This window comes from Nyctereutes procyonoides, unplaced genomic scaffold (genome assembly GCF_905146905.1).
Source record: "Nyctereutes procyonoides isolate TBG_1078 unplaced genomic scaffold, NYPRO_anot_genome, whole genome shotgun sequence".
NCBI classification, from domain to species: Eukaryota; Metazoa; Chordata; class Mammalia; order Carnivora; family Canidae; genus Nyctereutes; species Nyctereutes procyonoides.
The window spans coordinates 12,050,576-12,069,884 of NW_026575122.1; the positions used below are offsets into that span (position 1 = coordinate 12,050,576).

Genomic DNA, 19,309 nt, shown 5'->3' on the forward strand with positions numbered 1-19,309 from the left:
TTTATGGTTGCTGCCAGGAACCGTCATGCAGAGCTGTTGGTCCTCCTTAAAGGACGGCAACACTATCTAGGAAATTAATGCTTCCCTTTGGCCTAAATGCAAAATTTGCAGAAACCATTGGCTACATAGGACCAGCCATTCTCAAGAAGGCAGAGTGTCCTTCCTCAGGCATTTTTTTTTTTTTTTATTCGAGGCCACTTATCAGTTTCTACCTATCGTTACAGATAAGGGAAGAGGAAACCTGCGACTGGCAATTCATTGGCATTTTTCTCGGACTCCGACAGAAGCTAGTTTCAGTGTCGTCCGTAGCGGCCCTGGCCGCAAACTCCCTTGCTCAGAGGCGGTGGCGAAGTGCTGCAAGGTGGTCTGGCCTGAGCTGCCCCATTTTTCTGCCCATAAATCAGCATCGTAAAACACCCTGGAAGTGTTGGGATGGCGCTGAATGCATCGCAAAAAAAAAAAAAAAAAAAAAAAAAAGTGTTCACAAGCCAAATCTTTTGTCGTCATCGTCGGTGGCAGGGGGGAGTGACAAGCGGCTCACACGTCGCTGAGTAGTAGCGCGGCATAATAAAACAGGGTCTGCAGCATGTGTGTCACAGACTTCCCCGGGGGTTCGCGAAGGGTTTTTTCCAAGTTCCGCCTCCCCCCCCCCCCCGCCCCTTTGCAGCCATCCCGGCCCCAGCTGCGCGTCGGCCTTTGACTCCATCTGTCCTTCCGCTGGGGACGAGCCTCTCTCGCCAAATGCAGAACACAAGTTTGGCTCCCCGAAGTGATCGTAACCCCCGCCCTGTGCTCGGCCCGAGCCAAGCGTCAGGCCCGCCGAAGGCACCGTCCAGGGGACGGGGAGGCGGCGCCGAGGGGCTGCTGCTGTCGCCCCCCCCCCCCCCGCCCCACCGCCGCTCCGCCCGCGGGTCCCACTGCGCGCCCCGCCTCCTGCGCTCCCCGCCCTGGGTCCCCAGCCCGCGCGCAGGTTGGAGTCGCCCCCGCGTGCGCCGCGTCACCCGCGGGGAGGGGAGGGGAGGGGAGGGGAGGGGAGGGGAGGGAGAGGAGGGCGGGGCTGGGTGGGGGCTGGAGCCCCGCGGTCCTCGGCGCCCCGCCACGCGGCGGGGACAGGCCGCCCCCGGAGCCGCAGACCCCGCCGCCCCCGCCCCCGCCCCCGCCCGGCGCCCGCACTCCCTCCCCGCCCTCACTCCACCCCCTTCCCCGGCCCGACCCCCATCCTCTCCCTGTGTGTGCGCTTTAAATAATTTCATCCTTTTTGGCAAAAGAAATAATGCACCTGACTTTACCAGGGGGAAACAACGAGCCGAGCAGAACAAGGAACAGATGTAAAAGGAATAAAAGGAGAGAGAAAAGGAGATGAGAGTCCTTGAGAGGGCGCCCGGGGCCGGAGGGGTGGCGGCAGCGGCCGACGCAGCCGGAGCCTCCGGGGCTGCGTGAGCGGCGGCCGGAGCCGTGGTCCCGGCTGCGGACCGATCCTCGGCCCCTCGCGGCGGTGCCGGGCGCCGGGCACAGTCTTCTCTTGCGTGGCCCAGACGCCGAGGAGGCTCCCGGATTTCCCGCCCCCCCCCGCCCCCCTCCGCGGGCCGGCAGTTACCCGGGAGCCCGCCCGATTTGCCGGCGGAGAGATGAGCCCGCCTGGGCGGAGGATGGGCGACGGGCAGCCGCGGCCGGGGGGGCCCGCCGGGAAGCGCCCCGGGTTCCGCGGGCCGAGAGGGTCGCCCGGAGGGCTGCCGGGCGGCGGCGGCGCCCCCGGGGCTCAGCGCTTCCTGCTCGGGCTCTGCCTGCAAGCGGGGCTGTGGGCGGCCTCGGGGTCACCTGCCCAGGTGTTCAACCTCAGCCTCTCGGTGGACGAGGGGCTCCCTCCGGACACGCTGGTGGGCGACATCCGCGCGGGGCTGCCGGCCGCGCAGCAGCAGGAGGGGGGCGGCTTCTTTCTCTCGGAGGATTCGGATGACTCCCCGCTGCTGGACGACTTCCACGTGCACGCGGACACCGGCATCATCCGCACGGCGCGGCGGCTGGACCGCGAGCGGCGGGACCGCTACGGCTTCGCGGCCGCCACGCTGCTGGGCGCCGTGGTGCAGGTGGACATCCGCGTCAACGACGTCAACGACCACTCGCCCCGCTTCCCCCGAGACTCGCTGCGGCTCGACGTGTCGGAGCTCAGCCCCCCGGGCACGGCCGTCCGCCTGCCGGGCGCCCACGACCCGGACGCCGGGCTGTTCGGCACGCAGGGCTACACCCTGCTGCAGCCGCCCGCCCCCCCCGGGGACCCCGCGGGGCCGTTCTTCCAGTTGCGCTACGGGACCCCCGGGTCGTCGGCGCCGCAGCCGCTGGACCTGGTGCTGCTGCGGCGCTTGGACCGCGAGGCGGCGGCGGCGCACGAGCTGCACATCGAGGCCTGGGACGGCGGCCGGCCGCCGCGCACGGGCCGCCTGCGCGTGGAGCTGCGCGTGCTGGACGAGAACGACAACCCGCCGGTGTTCGAGCGCGGCGAGTACCGCGCGGCCGTGCGGGAGGACGCCCCGCCGGGCGCCGAGGTCTGCCGCGTGCGCGCCACCGACCGCGACCTGGGGCCCTACGGCCTGGTGCGCTACCGCCTCCGCGCGCGCCAGGCGTCCTTCGCGGTGGAGGAGCTGAGCGGCGTGGTGCGGGTGCGCAGGCCGCTGGACCGCGAGGCGCAGGCCTGGCACCAGCTGCTGGTGGAGGCCCGCGACGGCGGCGCCCCGCCCGAGGTGGCCACCGTGCGCCTGTCGGTCGCCGTGCTCGACGTGAACGACAACCCGCCGGCCATTCACCTGCTCCTGCTCACCGACGGGGGCGCCGCGCGCGTCTCCGAGGGCGCCGCCCCGGGCGCCTACGTGGCCCGCGTCTCGGTGTCGGACGCGGACGGCGACCCCGAGCCGCGCGAGGTGGCCCCGCGGGAGCCGGGCGCGGGCCCCGGAGGCGCGGGCGTCTCGCTGTCCTTGGAGGGCGGGGAGGGAGCCTTCGCGCTGCGCGCCGGGGGCGCCCCCGGGGTCTTCTTCCTCTGCGTCGAGGGGCCCCTGGACAGGGAGGCGCGCGACCTCTACGGCTTGCGGCTGGTGGCCACGGACGCGGGCTCCCCGCCGCTGAGCGCGGAGGAGACGCTGCTGCTCCGGGTCGCCGACCTCAACGACCGGCCGCCTGTCTTCGGCAGGGAGCGCTACGTGGGCTCGGTGTCCGAGGCTGCAGCCCCGGGCACCGCCGTCCTGCGGGTCAGCGCCACCGACGCGGACGAGCCTGGCACAGACCACGCCCGGCTGCGCTACGCGCTGGTGCACCTGCCGGGTCGCTGCACCCCGCGGGAGTGCGCGCCCGCCTTCGCTATAGATCCCGAAAGCGGCGTGATCAGCACCAGCCGGAGTCTGGACCGAGAGGTGCAGGAGGCGGTGGACTTGAGAGTGGTAGCCCAAGACCTCGGAGAACCCCCGCTCTCTGCCACCTGCCTGGTGAGCATCACCGTGGACGACGTGAACGACAACGAGCCCGTCTTCCGGAGGCAGGTGTACAACGCCACCCTTGCGGAACATGCCCCAGTAGGACACTGCTTTTTGCAGGTGAGTGCGTCAGGGCCTCTGGACCGACCAACCTCTGGGTTCCGGGAAGGCCTGGGAAAGGGGGTGGGGGTGGGGGGCAAGATCAGGCCTATCCAGGGAAGGAACGTTGTGATGCGGGTGGTCCTGTACCCTGGCTCCAAAAGCAAGGGGGCACGGGCTCCAGTTACCCCTCCACAGTGGGGTCAATGGGTGCCCTCTGGGCGCCGAGCTGTTCTCCCAGGGCTGGGCTCCTGATTCTGCTTAAGGACTCCCGGTTTCCTTCATGCTGGATATGTGCACCCACATGGGCTTGGAAGGAACCTCTCACTCTCAAGCAGTGTGCAGACGGCAGTGCCTCTTATTTTTGGGCCTCGTTGTGTGGGGAAATAAGGTGGTCCTCAAAAATTATTTTTTTTTCCAGATAATAGTAACATACTTTAAATACTGAAACTGAGTTACCATTTCCAGAGATTTCTTACACATTTTGTACATTCCTTAGAGGCTTACAAATGCTAGTTGAGGATATTAGGTCATTTTTTTCTTTTTTTTTTCTTTTTCTTTTTTTCTATATATATATATATATATATATATATATATATATATATATATATATCAATGGTGGGTTGAGTTCCTCCAATGATGCTTTCAGGACTCTGAGAAGTAGCAGGCTCCATGATAAAATGGAGCTCTTTACCTTGCTTTTTGCAAATTCTGCCTTTAGAATTCTGATCTCTCCTTCACTCTCAGAATGTGATTTGGCCTCTTCTAGCACCAGCCCTCATTGCTCCATCTTTTCTCTTTTCTCTTCCTTTCTTCCTTTCTTTCATCTCAAAGGAAGAGTTGACACACAAGGTCGTATTAGTTTCATGTGTACAATAAGGTGATTTGACAACTCCATACATTATACCACGCTCACAAGTGGAGCTACCATCTGTCACCATACAACACTATTACAAAGTCATTGACTGTATTTCCCTATGTGATACCTTTTATCCCTGGGACTTCTATAGTCAGTAACTGGAAGCCTGTACTTCCACTCCCTTTTACCTATTTTGCCCATCTCTCCACCCACCTCCCCTCTGGGTAGAAATTTAAATTGGTGCAGCCAATGTGGAAAACTGTATAGCGGTTCATTAAAAAACTACAAATAGAAATACCATATGATCCAGTAATTCCACTACTGGTAAAACAAAACAAAACAAAAACAAAAACACTAAATAGAAAAGATATGTGTACCCGTCTGTTAATTGCAGCATTGTTTATAATAGCCAACGTACAGAAGAACCTGAGGATCCATCAATAGCTAAATGGATAAAGAGGATGTGATACACACACACACACACACACACATGCACACATATACACACGTTGGAATATTATTCAGCCATAAAAAGAATGAGAGCTTGACTTTGGTGACAGCATGGATGAACCTAGAGGGTATTACGCTAAGTGAAAAAGTCAGACAGAGAAAGACAGATGCCATATGATTTCACTTATATGTGGAATCTAAAAAAAAAAAATAAATGAACAAAGCAGAAACAGACCCATTTTCAGTTTCTTACCTGAGATAAGCCAGATTTTTAAGATTGATTTATTTACTCCAAGATAATTTGAATAAATACATACAGCCTGAGAGACTAACTCGTAAGTGAACCTCTAACGCTTTATTTGGCTCTTAGGCTGGATTCTTTTAAGACCCCAACTGCTTTTTTACTGGTTCTTGGGGAAGGCCTTAACTTTTGTAGGCTATGTCTTCAAATAATAACCTTTAGATGACTAAGATGCTACTATACTATAAAAAATGAGTTTCATGACTGCTTCTATCCTTTTAATCCGTTGGATCTGTGGGCAATAATAATCTCCATCTCTTTCTCTAGCATGACTGGCAGTTCTTTGAGTTGCTAAGTTATTCAGAGAAGTCTTGGGAATCAGTTAATGCTTGCTGCTGAGACAGACAATTCCACAAATGTCAGTGAGCAGCACAATGGAAGTTTATCTGTCTCTCAAGCAAAGTTTGACATGATGCAGATTGATCGGTCTTCCTCCAGCCAAGGTAGGGCCAGGCCGGGGAGTGACTTAGATCATGCCCACCAACGTCTCATTGGCCAGAGTTCAGCCCTGCGGCCTCAGGTGTACCCCAAAGGAGGCTGACGAATGTAAAGGAGCACATGGGATGCCAGTGTGCACCGATAGTTTCTGCCATGGATTTCTAAAAATGAAGTCATAATAAGTGAGAAGTTAGACTAGATGATTTCTAAGATGTCTTCCATCTGGAAGACCTTGACCATCTTGGTATGAAACAGTGCAGCTTGGCTCCGTCTGAAGGAAAATAAGCAGGGTGGATTAATTGTGATTCCTTTGATTAGAACCTGTCTTTAGAGTTGTTTCTAAAATTATGAGATGATTCTGCTGTGAGGTGTGTTTATCCTGGTTTTATGGCTCAGTATGCAGCGGATCCATTAGGTGAGCTGAACTTGGCTCAAGCGTAGGACTGCATCTCTAACTGCAAAAAAAAAAAAAAACAAAAAAAAAAAAAAAAAACCTTTTCTGTTTGCCAAATATGCTGTACATAGCACTAAATCGTGCTAATTAGAATTTCTGGGAATTGCAGTGATCTAGCCCCTCAAGATTGCAGAGACCCTCTTTATTCACTGGGTTCTCTGGTGACCTTTCCCCAGTGGCTATGTGAACTTTCTGTGTTCTCTAAGTCCCCTAGCTGGCTCTGTTCCCTAACTTCCAGGGAAGCCTCACCAGGCATCTATTTATATATCTTCATTCCCTATCTTTCTTTATACCACTTTGTAAAAAAGGAAGCTTCCCAGGTAGCCTTTGGGTCTCATGGCCTCCCCTTTATTCCAGGGTTTTGTTTAATTACATTATATCAGTCCTTACAACCTTACCTTTTTTTTTTTTCAATTTTTTCCGTTGCTCTCCACCAGTTTTCTCCCTCTAGACTGTGTATGTGCTCAATTCTCCTTTGTCTGAATCAAACAAAATCAAAATGAGAAGCAACAGGAGAAATAAAAAGTTCTTTACTATATTCCCTGTAAGGGAATACCGTGTCACCTAATGAAACAAATCCTCGAACCTTCGAGATGTCTTGGCGGTCATCTCACATCACTGATCCTTGGGGTTCTCCCACTCTTGATACTGCTTCTGCTGCCACCGCAGTGCTGTCCCCTAGTGCTGCCCGAACCCCTTTATAGTCTCATCCCCAGATCAGAACTTTACAAAGACTTTAAATGTGGGGCAGAGTGATGTAGGAGAGCCAGTAGCAGCCTGAGATAGGTAACCGACGGGACCAGCGGGTTTTCACAACCTCAAAGGCACTCACCTGGATTCTTTTTTTTTTTTTCAATTTTTTTTTATTTATTTATTTTTTAATTAATTTTTATTGGTGTTCAATTTACCAACATACAGAATAACACCCAGTGCTCATCCCGTCAAGTCTCACCTGGATTCTTAATCTCTTGCTCCCCACTGTCCCCCATGTGGAGAGCCCCTTCCTCACCACCTACCCCTCAGGAGCTCCTTTCAGTATCTCTTTATGGTTAAGGCAGAGAGGGATTTCCACTCTGTAGAGAGTCGAGGGTTGCCTCTCCCAATTCAGCATCTGGCCTGGAGGATTCTCTTTTTCCTTGGATTACTGTCAAGAAGACTGACTTCAGCGAAGTACAGTGATGTGAACTGTGCTTACAGGCTTTATCTCCAGCGTTTATAGCTGAATCACAGAAGTGCCATAACAAGAATATTATCTCAGGCTTCCTCAAATACCATTACTGTGTTCATTCACTAATTCGCTTATTTAATCAAACAGTGACTCATTGAATAAACACACCATTCCATGAGCAAATATTTACTGAGTACCTCCTTCATGCCAGGAACTGGTCTCAGTGCTGAGCATGCAGCGGTGCGCAGAGGGGCAAGGTCCCTGTGCTAGCAGAGCATGCGGTGGTGGTGGTGGGGGCAGTGGTGGCGGTGGTGGTGGTGGCAGGCTCTCTAACTGGCACTTGCACCATCAGTTCTCCTGGTTCTCAGGCCTTCAGACCTATTCTATTGGCTCTCTCTCTCTTTCCCTCCCAGGCCAGTCCTCAGGAAGGAAGGACACCCGCCCCGCCTCCAAGAGCTCATCACTCCACAGCCCCCTGTCCTCACTTTCCCTCATCATTGTACTAAATCCTATCTCTCAAAAGGCAGCTGTGTTTTAAAATTTCAATCCAATCAGCTTTTCTGAATCATAAAGCACGTTGGACTGTGGCCCACTGCCTCATTCTTGAATGCTGCTCTTCTTTTGTCTACTGCCTTCTCTCTCTGCCTCTGTCTTGCCGGCCCCTCCTTTTCCTCTTGTGCCACCCCACTCAGTGTGCTGGAGGGGGGGGGGCATGGGGGTCTCTCCTCCCCTCGCTTCTCCTTTCCTATACCTTTTTCTATATATTCCTGGAACTGCTTCCCAACCCTTCCCCCATCTACAGGGTCAACCTCTCTTATAAACTCACATTAGCATTTCTCTACCTTGCATGCATCTCTACCTGGATATATTTTTTGGCTCCTTAAAACTGACATTTCTCAAAGCAAAGTCATTTCCCTTCCAGGACTAGCTTCTATCTTCTTATCTTTCAATCATTAGCTCCTTTTTGAAACTTGCCCGTTTTTGTTCATGTGTCCTTTCCATGGGCATTTTTTATGCATGTGGTATGTGTCTGTGTGTGTGGATTTGCTGTTTGTTGGGGTGGTTGTGCTTTGTATTGTGGGAAAGTAAAGTTCGAGGGTAAAGAGCATGATCATGTCTCAAACCAAACAGTTGGGTAAAGAGCATGATCATGTCTCAAACCAAACAGTTGGGTCAAAAGCAGGTCTGGAGATTCCAGCCTGGGGAGGTGGGAGGGGGCACCTGGCTGTGCTTATTTGTTCGCTCTCTCTGTGGTCTGACTTTGAGGAACCTGTCTAGGAAGGTGCCCCGGCCATGGACGTTAAAGGTGGCATCTACCTCTGGGAAGACCCTGAAGAATGGGAGAGCCTGACTGCAACTGGGGTTCCATGGACCAGAAAGGACTAAACCGTATCTTGTTTCTGATTCATTTTATCTTTTAGGGTTATTTCATTTTATTAACTATCTCCTGGCTGTTAGTAAAATGTTGTTAAATGTGCTGGCTTTGTCTCAGCTGTACTATCGAGGTAAAAATGGAGAACCCCAAATGCCCCCTGGAGGTGGTGTGATTTAATGAAGGGTGATTAATTGGCTTTAGTCAAAGTGTCCTGGGCTAGTGGTCACTTTCCCCGAAGGCAGAAATCCACAAGGGATGCTGAGATAAAGTGGTTCTTACTATGGTGTGAGGCCCTTTCTCTCTGGGGCCTCTTCTAGTGCCTTTGGAAGTAATAGACTTTATTAAGAAAGATGTTTCCTGAATTCTTAGTGTCATCTCTGATTCCCCTGCACATTTGACCATAGGAGTTGCCATGGGCTTCAGTGTTTCTTACATCTGTCCCTTCATTTACACCCAGTGCCATCGCCCTAGTTCTGTCCATCATCACTTCAGGTCTCATATTGCCTATTCTTCAAACTGGAGAGACTTGTAGACATATTCTAAATGCCACTTCCTCCCACTAAATGCCTTGTCATTCATTCTGCTGTTCTTTCTTTCTTTCTTTCTTTCTTTCTTTCTTTCTTTCTTCTTTCTTTCTTTCTTTCTTCTCTTTCTTTCTTCTTTCTCTTTCCTCTTTCTTTCTTTCTTTCTTTCTTTCTTTCTTTCTTTCTTTCTTTCTCTTTCCTCTTTCTTTCTTTTTCTTTCTTTCTCTTTTTCAAAGATTTGTTTATTTGAGAGAGAGAGAATGAGAGAGAGAGAGAGAGAGAGAGAGAGAGAGCGCACATGTGTATACAGGGTGGGGAGGGGCAGGGGGGAAGGAGAGAGGGAATGTCAAGCAGACTCCCCACTGAGCGAGGAGCCTGATGTGGAGCTGGATCTCATGACCCTGAGATCACAACCTGAGCTGAAATCAAGTGTCATTTAACTGACTGAGACACCCAGGACCCCCAGCCCGCTCTTTTCTCAATGTTCTTCAAAGTGCTGCAGTTGTTTACTTGTATTAGTATAAGAGTGGATTGTAAGTATCCTCTGAGGCTGCAGTTTAATGGTATTTGAGTCCCCTATAATTCTTGGTGTCCTCTATCTAATGTATTAGAAGATCAATAACCTTGTTGAACTGTATTGAAGAGTTACACAGAGAAAACAAATGCTAAGAGTTACTAGTCAGAGTTACTTTTTAATTTTTCACATTGCATCTGAGTGTGTATTAATTTTATTTTAAAACACATTTCCTCAACATAACTTATCATTGATCCTTTGGAATTTTACAGTCTGAATTGCATCGCTTATCCCTCACCTTACCACTACCATGCCCTTATTGTTGACCTTACACGCCTGCTTACATACTTGCGTAGCATAGACCTGCTTTGATGGTATATACTTTGATCATATCACTGTATTACCCTTATATGCACAATTGTATGATTGTCCTCTTCTGGCTATTTTACTTATTTTCTTTTTTTCTTTTCTGGTTCTTTTAAATGGACCTGTCCTCTCTGCACACATGCATTGAAGCATGTTAGATTTCAACAGCAGTCATTTGCTCCTGACTCCAGGATATGTCTAGATAACCTGCCAACTGTAATCTTCCCTGATTATCCAAGTCTTGCTGGCCTTATACCTTAGCTCCCAGCATGTGCCGTGTATGCCTCTGGCTCTGCTTTGATGACCTGTTTTAAGCACTGGACATCAACTGTAGAATTTTCTCTTGGACTTCATTTTGATATCCCTCCTCTTCCTTTCCCCACACAGCTGCTACCCAAGACCCATCAGCTGGCTTACTTCCTTTCTCCTTTTCCTGCTTGGGAAAGGTGATCAGATATAATATGTTTGGATGTGTTACAGGAAGGATATTGCCTAGAACCTGTGGGATGTGTCTCTAGTTATAGTCAACATTTAACTTGCCATGAATTTATCTAGTTCTTGGTTCTATAATTAAAGATAACTGACGTTACATGGTAGAGCGTTCATAGCTTTGAAGATTAAAATTAGGTTGCATGCAGTGATGAAAAACATAGGCAGACTATGGAGCTAGAGTGCCTGGATTTGAATCTCAGTTCCACTATTTCCTAGCACTGTGCCTCAGTTTCCTCCCCTGGAAAATACGGATAACACTAGTGTCAGCTTGATAGAGTTTTCATGTGGGAAATGAATTAATACATGTTTGCTTAGAATAATGCTTGACTCCTGGTAAGTACTTACTATGTATTATATATTATTAAATGTTAGTAAGACTTCTAGAAATGTTGCCTAATTTAGTTAGCAATCAGTAATTAAAAATGACATTTCAAATAAAGATTCTCTTGCTCTAAAAGTTGGAAGAGGAGCAGAAATAAATTTGAATTGTGTATCAGGTTTTAGCTAGATGGATGTTTCTGGCAAGGAAAGTAAAAATCTGTTGTACTTAATCTGAACACTGGTAATGTCTTATGGGCCTATGAATCCCACCTGTCTTAAGGAAGTTTCAGATGACCTCTTAATAGCAATCCTCCCCATTCCACCTCCCAGAAAGGCTATGAGGGTCTTTATCAGTTACTACTCTCTAGAGTCTTTTATTGGGAAAGCATGGAATGAGAGAGCACTGGATTTAGAGTCAGAATACCTGGGTTCCAACTCTGACTGTACCTCTATCTCTACTAACTCTTCTGGCCAGTTTCTCATCTGTGAAACGTGTATTAGTCAAAAATAAAAGTGTGCTTATACATTATGAGGAGTTGATTGACACACAATTACAGAGACTGAAAAATCCCGCAATCCCACAATCTGCCGTCTGCAAACTGAGGACACAGGAAAACCAGTGGTGTCATTCAGTCCAGGTCTGAAGGCCCGAGAACCAGGAGAACTGATGGTGCAAGTGCCAGTTAGAGGGCAGAGGACTCCGGTCCCAGCTAATCCATTCAGGTCGAGAGACAACTCATCCCTCTTCCTCCTTTTCATTCTCTTCAGGCCTGGTTGATGCCCACACACCCTGGGGGGAGCATTCTGTTTTACTCATTCCCTCAATTCAAATATTGATGTCATCTGGAAGCCCCTCACAGACACACCCAGAAATCATGTTTAGCTTGACACCTGGACATCTCGCGGCCCAGTCAAGTTGACACATTAACCATTACATGCGAATTCATTCTAACAGCACATTTTTGTAAGGATTTAAGATAATATGTACTATGTGGTAGAAAGTTTTTGGTATAGGAAGAGTTAAGGGGTTTTGCAGGTGAAAGGTTCTTTATGCAGTATCTGGATGAAGGTTTCACTAGATATGCACCTTCTAGGGAGTCCTCTGCCCACCTTTATGCCATATGTTTTTATTTGCAGTCCTGTTTTGGAAGCATTCTACTGTAACTCTGCATTTTTTTTTTTTTGCATAAAAAAGTATAATGCATTCCTAGCCATGATCACTTCCAAAAGAGCATCATTTAGGAAGGATTTCTGAAAGTTGTGATCAGTAAAATTTCCTTTCTCTGAGGATTGAAATTGACAATAAATTAATTTTATTAACACCTTGACACCAGACTTACACTAACAAGCCCCTTGCCTTCTAAATTATGAATTAAAAGTGAGCAACTATAGAAGTAATTTATACTTTCATAGCCCGTTAGGGAAATTATGCTAGATCATTTTTAGAAATGCAAGGTTACTTCTTGGAATCTCACTGAATTAAAATGTCTATTTAAAAGGATTTTGTGCTTTATGACACAGGTAGATCAGATGAATATTATGACAACTGTCAATTTTAATTAGAACACTATTTAGGATTGCACAGTCCATGTGAACTGGGATGACCACCGTGTGTCTTGTTCCTGTAGTAAAGACATAGGAAGGGACGGCCCATAAAGGACTTGCAGTGTTTACCTAGAGTTTGGCCTTTGTTATGGAAGCAAACAAGAGAGATGGGAGGTTTTCAAGGAGTGATTGACCTGTGTCAAGTAAGGTTTTAGGAAACTTTGTCTTGGGTTAGTAACAAGAAGAAGACAAGGAAACCAGGGAGGAGAGTCCCAACACAGTCTTGTAATAATCTCTATTCAGCCATGAGGGCCTGACCTGGGGGGGCGGGGGGCAGTGTTGGTGGTGGTGGTAGTGTAACGTAATGGAAAGGGAGGCCTTAGAGGTGTCATAAAAGAAGAATTGGTACAACCTGAATAAGATATGAGGGGAGACGTGGTGGAGGAAATTAAAGATGGTGCCACATTTTCAGTCTGGTTAGTGGGAGAAGTAGGAAAACCTGGAGGTGAGAGTTTTGGGGAAGGATGCTCACCCGGTTGAGTGTTTGGCATGTTGAGTATGGATTAAGGCCAGTAGTCCAGGAAAAGATGTCTTGATGGTTATGCAGATATTCAGAACCAAGGGCAGGAGAGAGCCTGAGTTTGGAGAGAGAAACTTGGAAGTCATTCGAGGGGAGGTGATAATCAAAACTGTGGAAGTGGAAGTGAAGATACTGAGAAGAGTCAATGGCTTAGGACTCTGGCTGGGACAAGGGTCTTGCCACTCATATGTGGTGGGAGGGCAGGTCTCTGTGCTGCTCCTGCTGTTTCGTTTGCTTGGTCTCCTCAGCCTAGTGGACCAGACCCCAGACAGCGCAGCTCACCCTTAACCTGTCTTCTGAGCTGCTCCGCGCTGCCTCTCAAATACTCAGCGTCTCTCACACTGCCAGGCACTAAGTGAGGCACATGCTCTGGCTCTACTGTTCTCTCTACCCCGCTATCTTTCCTTCCCACAGACCTCCCTGTCAGCCTCCCATATGCGTCTTAGCCATTTTTGTCTCCATTGTAACTCTTGCCACTCAGCCGAACTGGTCTTATATTTTCCCATTTGGCCTGATATTGAGGTCTTTTGTTGTTACTTCTACTCCAGGAACCCTCTCCCATAGCCAGACTCTATTAGCCTGGAATCATCTAGAACCACTCCTCTCAGCTGTGTGTATTCCAGTCTCTGATCATAACCTCCTAGCATTTCAGCTCTCTCAGTCTTTGATTTAATTTACATTTATTTTTTGAACCCAGATCTTTTTCTTAGGCCCCTTACTCTTCCTTTCTTTTCTTTAGATATCAGCCCCCTCCTTGCTTTAGTTCTTTCTCTGTCCAACTAGGATTCCTGGATGCGCCCTACTAACCCTTGTTCTTCTATACCTGTGCTCATACTATTGATGGTGGATCAGTAGTATATCCAGTGATAGGCTTTCCCCCACACTTGCCCCATGGAGCGCTGCTGGAGTAATTCTTAATGATGGTTGGTTCCATTGTAAGTGTGTGGTATGAGCTGGGTCCTCAGGACTGCTGGGCAATCTTGTCTTCATCTTGGCATCTCTCCCACAGCTTCACTCTCTGTGAGTATCATATCTTCTCCCTTTTCTCTTACAGGTAATCATACCTCCTACTCAGTAGATTCCAGAGGGTGAAAACTTGCTTGTGTTTTGCCTCCCACAATCAGACTTTCCTGTCACTGTACCATCCAGTCCCCAAGGACTAGGTGGCTCTCCTCTGTCCAAATCAAACCCATTCATGGCTTCTCCATACTTCACCTCTTCCATCTTTTCTGACATTGCTTCTCAATTATACCTTTTTATCCCTGCCTCTCTACTCTTCCCTTCTCTTTAGCATATACTGTGCCTCTCCTCTTATTGGCAGTGTGTACAAACCAAGTCTGTGGACGTGTTGCCCCAGTTTGCTCAACTTCCTACCTCAGCGCCCTATAATGATCAAGTTTGCCACCTGTTGGCACATCTCTTTTTGGACCTAGCCATATGTTAAGAACCTTTTCCACTTGGAGAAATGTTCTGGAAATTTCTGCTGTGTCTTATTTAGTATCTCATGTCCCTTGATGATGGATTGAACACCTCTAGAGCTAAAGTGGTCTTCTTCAGCATCTACTAGGATAATGAAGTTGTGAAGAAAATGTAGTCCCAAGTGTGTGGAGGTGTTCTAGTTCTCATTATTTCCAGGTGTTCTTGAGGTGAACAGAAGAAGAGTGGTCTAGTGGATAAAAATGTGTACTTAGAGCCAGGCAGAACTGTTTTTTTTTTTTAAGATTTTATTTACTTATTCATGAGAGATACACAGGGAGAGAGGGGGGAGAGACACAGGCAGAAGGAGAAGCAGGCTCCACACAGGGAGCCCGATGTGGGACTCGATCCCGGTACCCCAGGATCATGCCCTGGGCTGAAGGCAGGTGCTAAACTGCTGAGCCACCCAGGGGTCCCCCAGAACTGGGTTTAAATTTTGGCTCTGTCCCTTAGTAGCTTGACTTGGAGCAAGTTGCCATACCTTTGGAAGCCTCAGTTTCTCATTCATAAAATAGGGATGATTAGAGGATCTACCTCACAAGGTAATTGTGGGGATTGAAGGAGATGATGAATATCCAATGCATAGAGCAGTGCTTGGCACGTAGTAAACTCCCTAGAAAGTTTATTATTTGTACCTTCACTTGTATTTGATTAGACTGAGAGGCTAAGTGAGAGTGGAAGAAATAAATGTACGTCTTTTGTTTTAAATATCTCAATGACTAGTGTTAAATGGCTAGAGAAATATGATCCTGAACCTCAAATGACATTCTGGGAAAGTGCACTGGCTTATTTATTACATAGCGTTTCAGTCCCAAATTTAGTCTGGTTCTTACCATGGAGAATCAGAAGGGCCATGTGAGCCATGAGGATACCTTCACCTTCTTGATATAAAGTAAAGATTAGCCTGAGTATCTTGTTCCTGACAGTCTTCCATGGTTCACCTCTGGTCATACTTGTCAGTTCTCCTGCTTTTACTCTGGACACTTCTCTGGCCTTCCAAGGTCAGGGGCATTTTTAAAGAAAAAGGCACCACTCGGTTTTGTTTTGCTGCACCTGTCTCCGGAGAGGTAAGTTATCCCAGTGAGGGAGAAAAACATTGACTTCCTGGAACGTGGCTGACTGTTGTCTTCATTTTTTAATTGGTTGAACTTCTCCTTCTCATTCAGAAGTGGGGCAAAGGGAAGAAAGGGATGCCTTGTATTCACTTTCAGTTAAAGAGGAACACTATCATTTTTAATAACTTTTATTTTTTATTTTTTTTAAAGATTCATACCTTTATTGTATTTTTTTTCAAGATTTATTTATTCATGATAGACAGAAAGAGAGAGAGAGAGAGAGAGAGAGGCAGAGACACAGGCAGAGAGAGAAACAGGCTCCATGCTGGGATCCTGATGTGGGACTCGATCCCGGGACTCCAGGATTGCGCCCTGGGCCAAAGGCAGGCGCCAAACCGCCGAGCCACCCAGGAATCCCCTTTTAGTAACCTTTAACTAGCACACTACTTCAGCATGGGCTAAGAGTAAAATAAAGTCACTGGGTGATTTTGAATAATTTTATTTATTGTAGGAAATTTACCAACAGAATAAAAAGACATCGATTAAAATTTATTTGGCTATCTTCTTTAAGAAAGCTGAACAACATAAATCATTCCTTAAAAGTTCTTTTGCACACAAAATAGGAGACTAAGTGTTAAAATATTGTTAGAATATTCAAGTAAATTTTTCAGTTGTATTTTATTTTATTTTTATTTTTTAAAAAGATTTTATTTATTTATTTGAGAGACACAGAGAGAGTGTGCACGAGCAGAGGGAAGGGACAAAGAGAAAGGGAGAAGCAGACTCCCCCATCATGACCTGAGCCAAAGTCAGACGCTTAACTGACTGAGCCCCTGATTGTATTTTAATATGCTGTGTGTACATTTGTAATATCAAGATCAAGGAAGTTAATTTTTATGCTCACTTTTAGAAATTGAAACTTATGTTTTCCATTTTAAATCATGGTAGTAATTTTTAATTGTTGCATTTTTTTCTATGCTATTGTTGGCTTACTTCATACTAAATCCTCAGACCAGAAAATACCATCTACTTGGTATGCTTTTGGAAAATGTATTGTGGCAAAAAACAAGGAGGATCTATAGCATAGCTTTGTGTTCACAAGGATAGCAAAGAGAAGAGAACAAAAGAGAACTTGAGGCAATTTCTGATCAGTTTGGATACTGACGGTTGATCCCAAAATTCTGTTCAAGAGACTGTTCTCCACCTTTAAAAGTTCTTCTGGTCTGATTATCCTTTTGTTCTTCATTTCGATTACCTCTGTAGGCATAGCCATCGTTCTGATTATATTTTAAAGAGATTAAATATCATTTCCAGCCTCACCATAAATGGACTTAAACACTATTTGATTTTTAACGGTTGTCTCCAAAGAAACTTCCTGGGTTGTATACTCCCCTTGATGTCTGCATTTGGAAGCACAGAGGACATTACTGTTTACATAGAGCTTGACTTGTCTAGTTCTTCAGAGTGTCTGCTGTAAAAGAAACAAGTCATGAGGTAAAGAGCAATCTAAGCACATGCCTGTTTACTTTCCTTTGAAGTATAGATTGTTTTAAGTACTGAACTGTTAAAAAAAAATACAAAGGCTGTCCTGTTGCATTGCATATAAACAAGAACACAATATTTCAGTGCTGGCAGCTACTCTGTTTCCTGGACTCATCTCACAAGAATTTTTATATGATGTTCTTCTTGTGTAGAATCTGATTGGCATGCTTATGTCTACTCCATTTTCATTGCCTTTGTCAGTGACCAGCACAAAGAAGAGAGTGACGGGAAGTGCAATTTATAATGTTTGACAGTACTCTAGGTAAATTTGCTTACTTGCATTAAAAATATAGATTCTGTGTCTATGACAGCATACTCCTCATATCACAAGATGCATTTGATAAGCTTATCTTGAGTCTTGAATCTTAGTACATTTTATTTTATTTATTTTTTATTTTTTTAATTTTTATTTATTTATGATAGTCACAGAGAGAGAGAGAGAGAGAGAGAGAGAGAGGCAGAGACATAGGCAGAGGGAGAAGCAGGCTCCATGCACCGGGAGCCCGATGTGGGATTCGATCCCGGGTCTCCAGGATCACGCCCTGGGCCAAAGGCAGGCGCTAAACTGCTGCGCCACCCAGGGATCCCCTCTTAGTACATTTTAAAGGATGGACAATTCTTTTTTGGAACCTGATAATAGTTTTGCTACATACACAGAGGGGCATGATTGTGCTCTTACTCTGATTCATAATATCTTAACAATAATGCTATTATTTCTCTAAATGCATTTTAACCTATGAAGTGCAGTTAGTGTTTTCATCTGTAATTTGTGAAGACAGCTGATCTATTTTTTTTAATGAAAAAGTTAAGCTTATTCCACATATGTAGAAGAATCTTTCTAGAGGTTGCTTTTCCTTTAAGGTGTTTTTTCCCCTCCTACTTCATTCTTTCTATTCTGTGTTCTTGAGATTTCATATACACATATGTTAAACTTTTTGATCTGAGGCCTTGAGGTGCTGTTCATTCTCCTTTTCAATAACTCTCCTTCTGTTCTTCAGACCAGGTGGTTTCTGTTGCTTTATTTCATTCTGTTTTTAAGAATTTTTTTTTAACATTTCAGATGTTTTTTTTTCATTTGTAGAATTTCATTTTATTCTATTTTATAGTTTGTGGTTTTTTTTTATTTTTTTACATTTCGGATTTTTTTTCATTTGTAGAATTTCATTTTATTCTGTTTTATAGTTTGTGTTTCCTCTGCTGATATTTGCTATCTTCTCGTTCATTACAAGAGTGTCTTTCCCTAGAATAGCTGCCTTAGAGCCATTGTCTGTGAGTTCCAACATCTGAATAATCCTGGATTGGTTTGTTTTTTTTTTCCCTTGGAAATAGATCACATTTTCCTAACTATTCATATGCTGAATAATTTCGCAGTATTTTCTGGACATTGTGTATGTTATTGTGAATATTCTGGATTCTGTTATGTTTTTCAGAATAGTGTTGATATTTTTGTTTCAGCAGGCAATTAACTCAGTTGGACTCATACTGCAAATTCCTGGTGCCAGTACAGATCTCATTTCAGTTCTGCTTTTTCTTAACTGGGTTATTTGCAATCTGCCCCACTCATGTGTAGTTTAGGGTCAGTGAGAGATTTGGGCAGAGTATATATACAGAATTTGGGGCTTGCCTGGAAGGCTTTCTCTCATCTGGGATTTCCCTTCCACTTTCTTTATAAATAAATATATATATTATATATATTTATATATATTTTATATATTTATATATATATAATTTATTTATATATATATTTATATATATATTTTATTTATTTATTCATGAGAGATACAGAGAGAGAGGGGCAGAGACACAGGGAGAGGGCTCCATGCAGGGAGCCCGACGTGGACTCGATCCCGGGTCTCCAGGATCATGCCCTGCGCTGAAGGCAGTGCTCAACCACTGAGCCACCTGGGCTGCCCTCCCTTCCACTTTCTTAATGGCTGTGGTTGCCTGAATTCTGTGTTAAAGTTCTTCAGTTCAGAAATGCATGTCTTTGTTGGTGATTTAGTCACCTTGATTGATGCCTTGACTGATACCTATCGTTAGGTAGCAGGCCAAAATAATGATGATGATGATGATGATTATATGTAAAAATGAGAAACTCATTTTAGATCAGTCCATTCTTCCAGTTTTGACCACTTGTGAAAATCTACTTTTTTCAGTCCTTAGAATGTTCAGGTATTTTTTATTCCATTTTACTCAGTTTATAGTTGTTACATACAAAAGAATAGGTTTTTTTGGAGCATACTGGGTCATACCAGAAGCATAACCCATGTTCTTTCCCTAAACTCAAAT

The 19,309-nt window shown here is 46.4% G+C and overlaps 1 protein-coding gene across 1 annotated transcript in view; it reads left to right on the plus strand.

Annotated features, from left to right (window-relative positions):
* The first annotated feature begins 1,649 nt into the window (after positions 1 to 1,649).
* The window catches only part of DCHS2 (dachsous cadherin-related 2), a 223,280-nt gene continuing 205,620 nt past the window's right edge, over positions 1,650 to 19,309 (plus strand). Inside the window, exon 1 of the mRNA XM_055336271.1 lies at positions 1,650 to 3,581. Within this exon, the coding sequence (XP_055192246.1) occupies positions 1,650 to 3,581 (1,932 nt within the window). The remainder of the gene's footprint in view (positions 3,582 to 19,309) is intronic.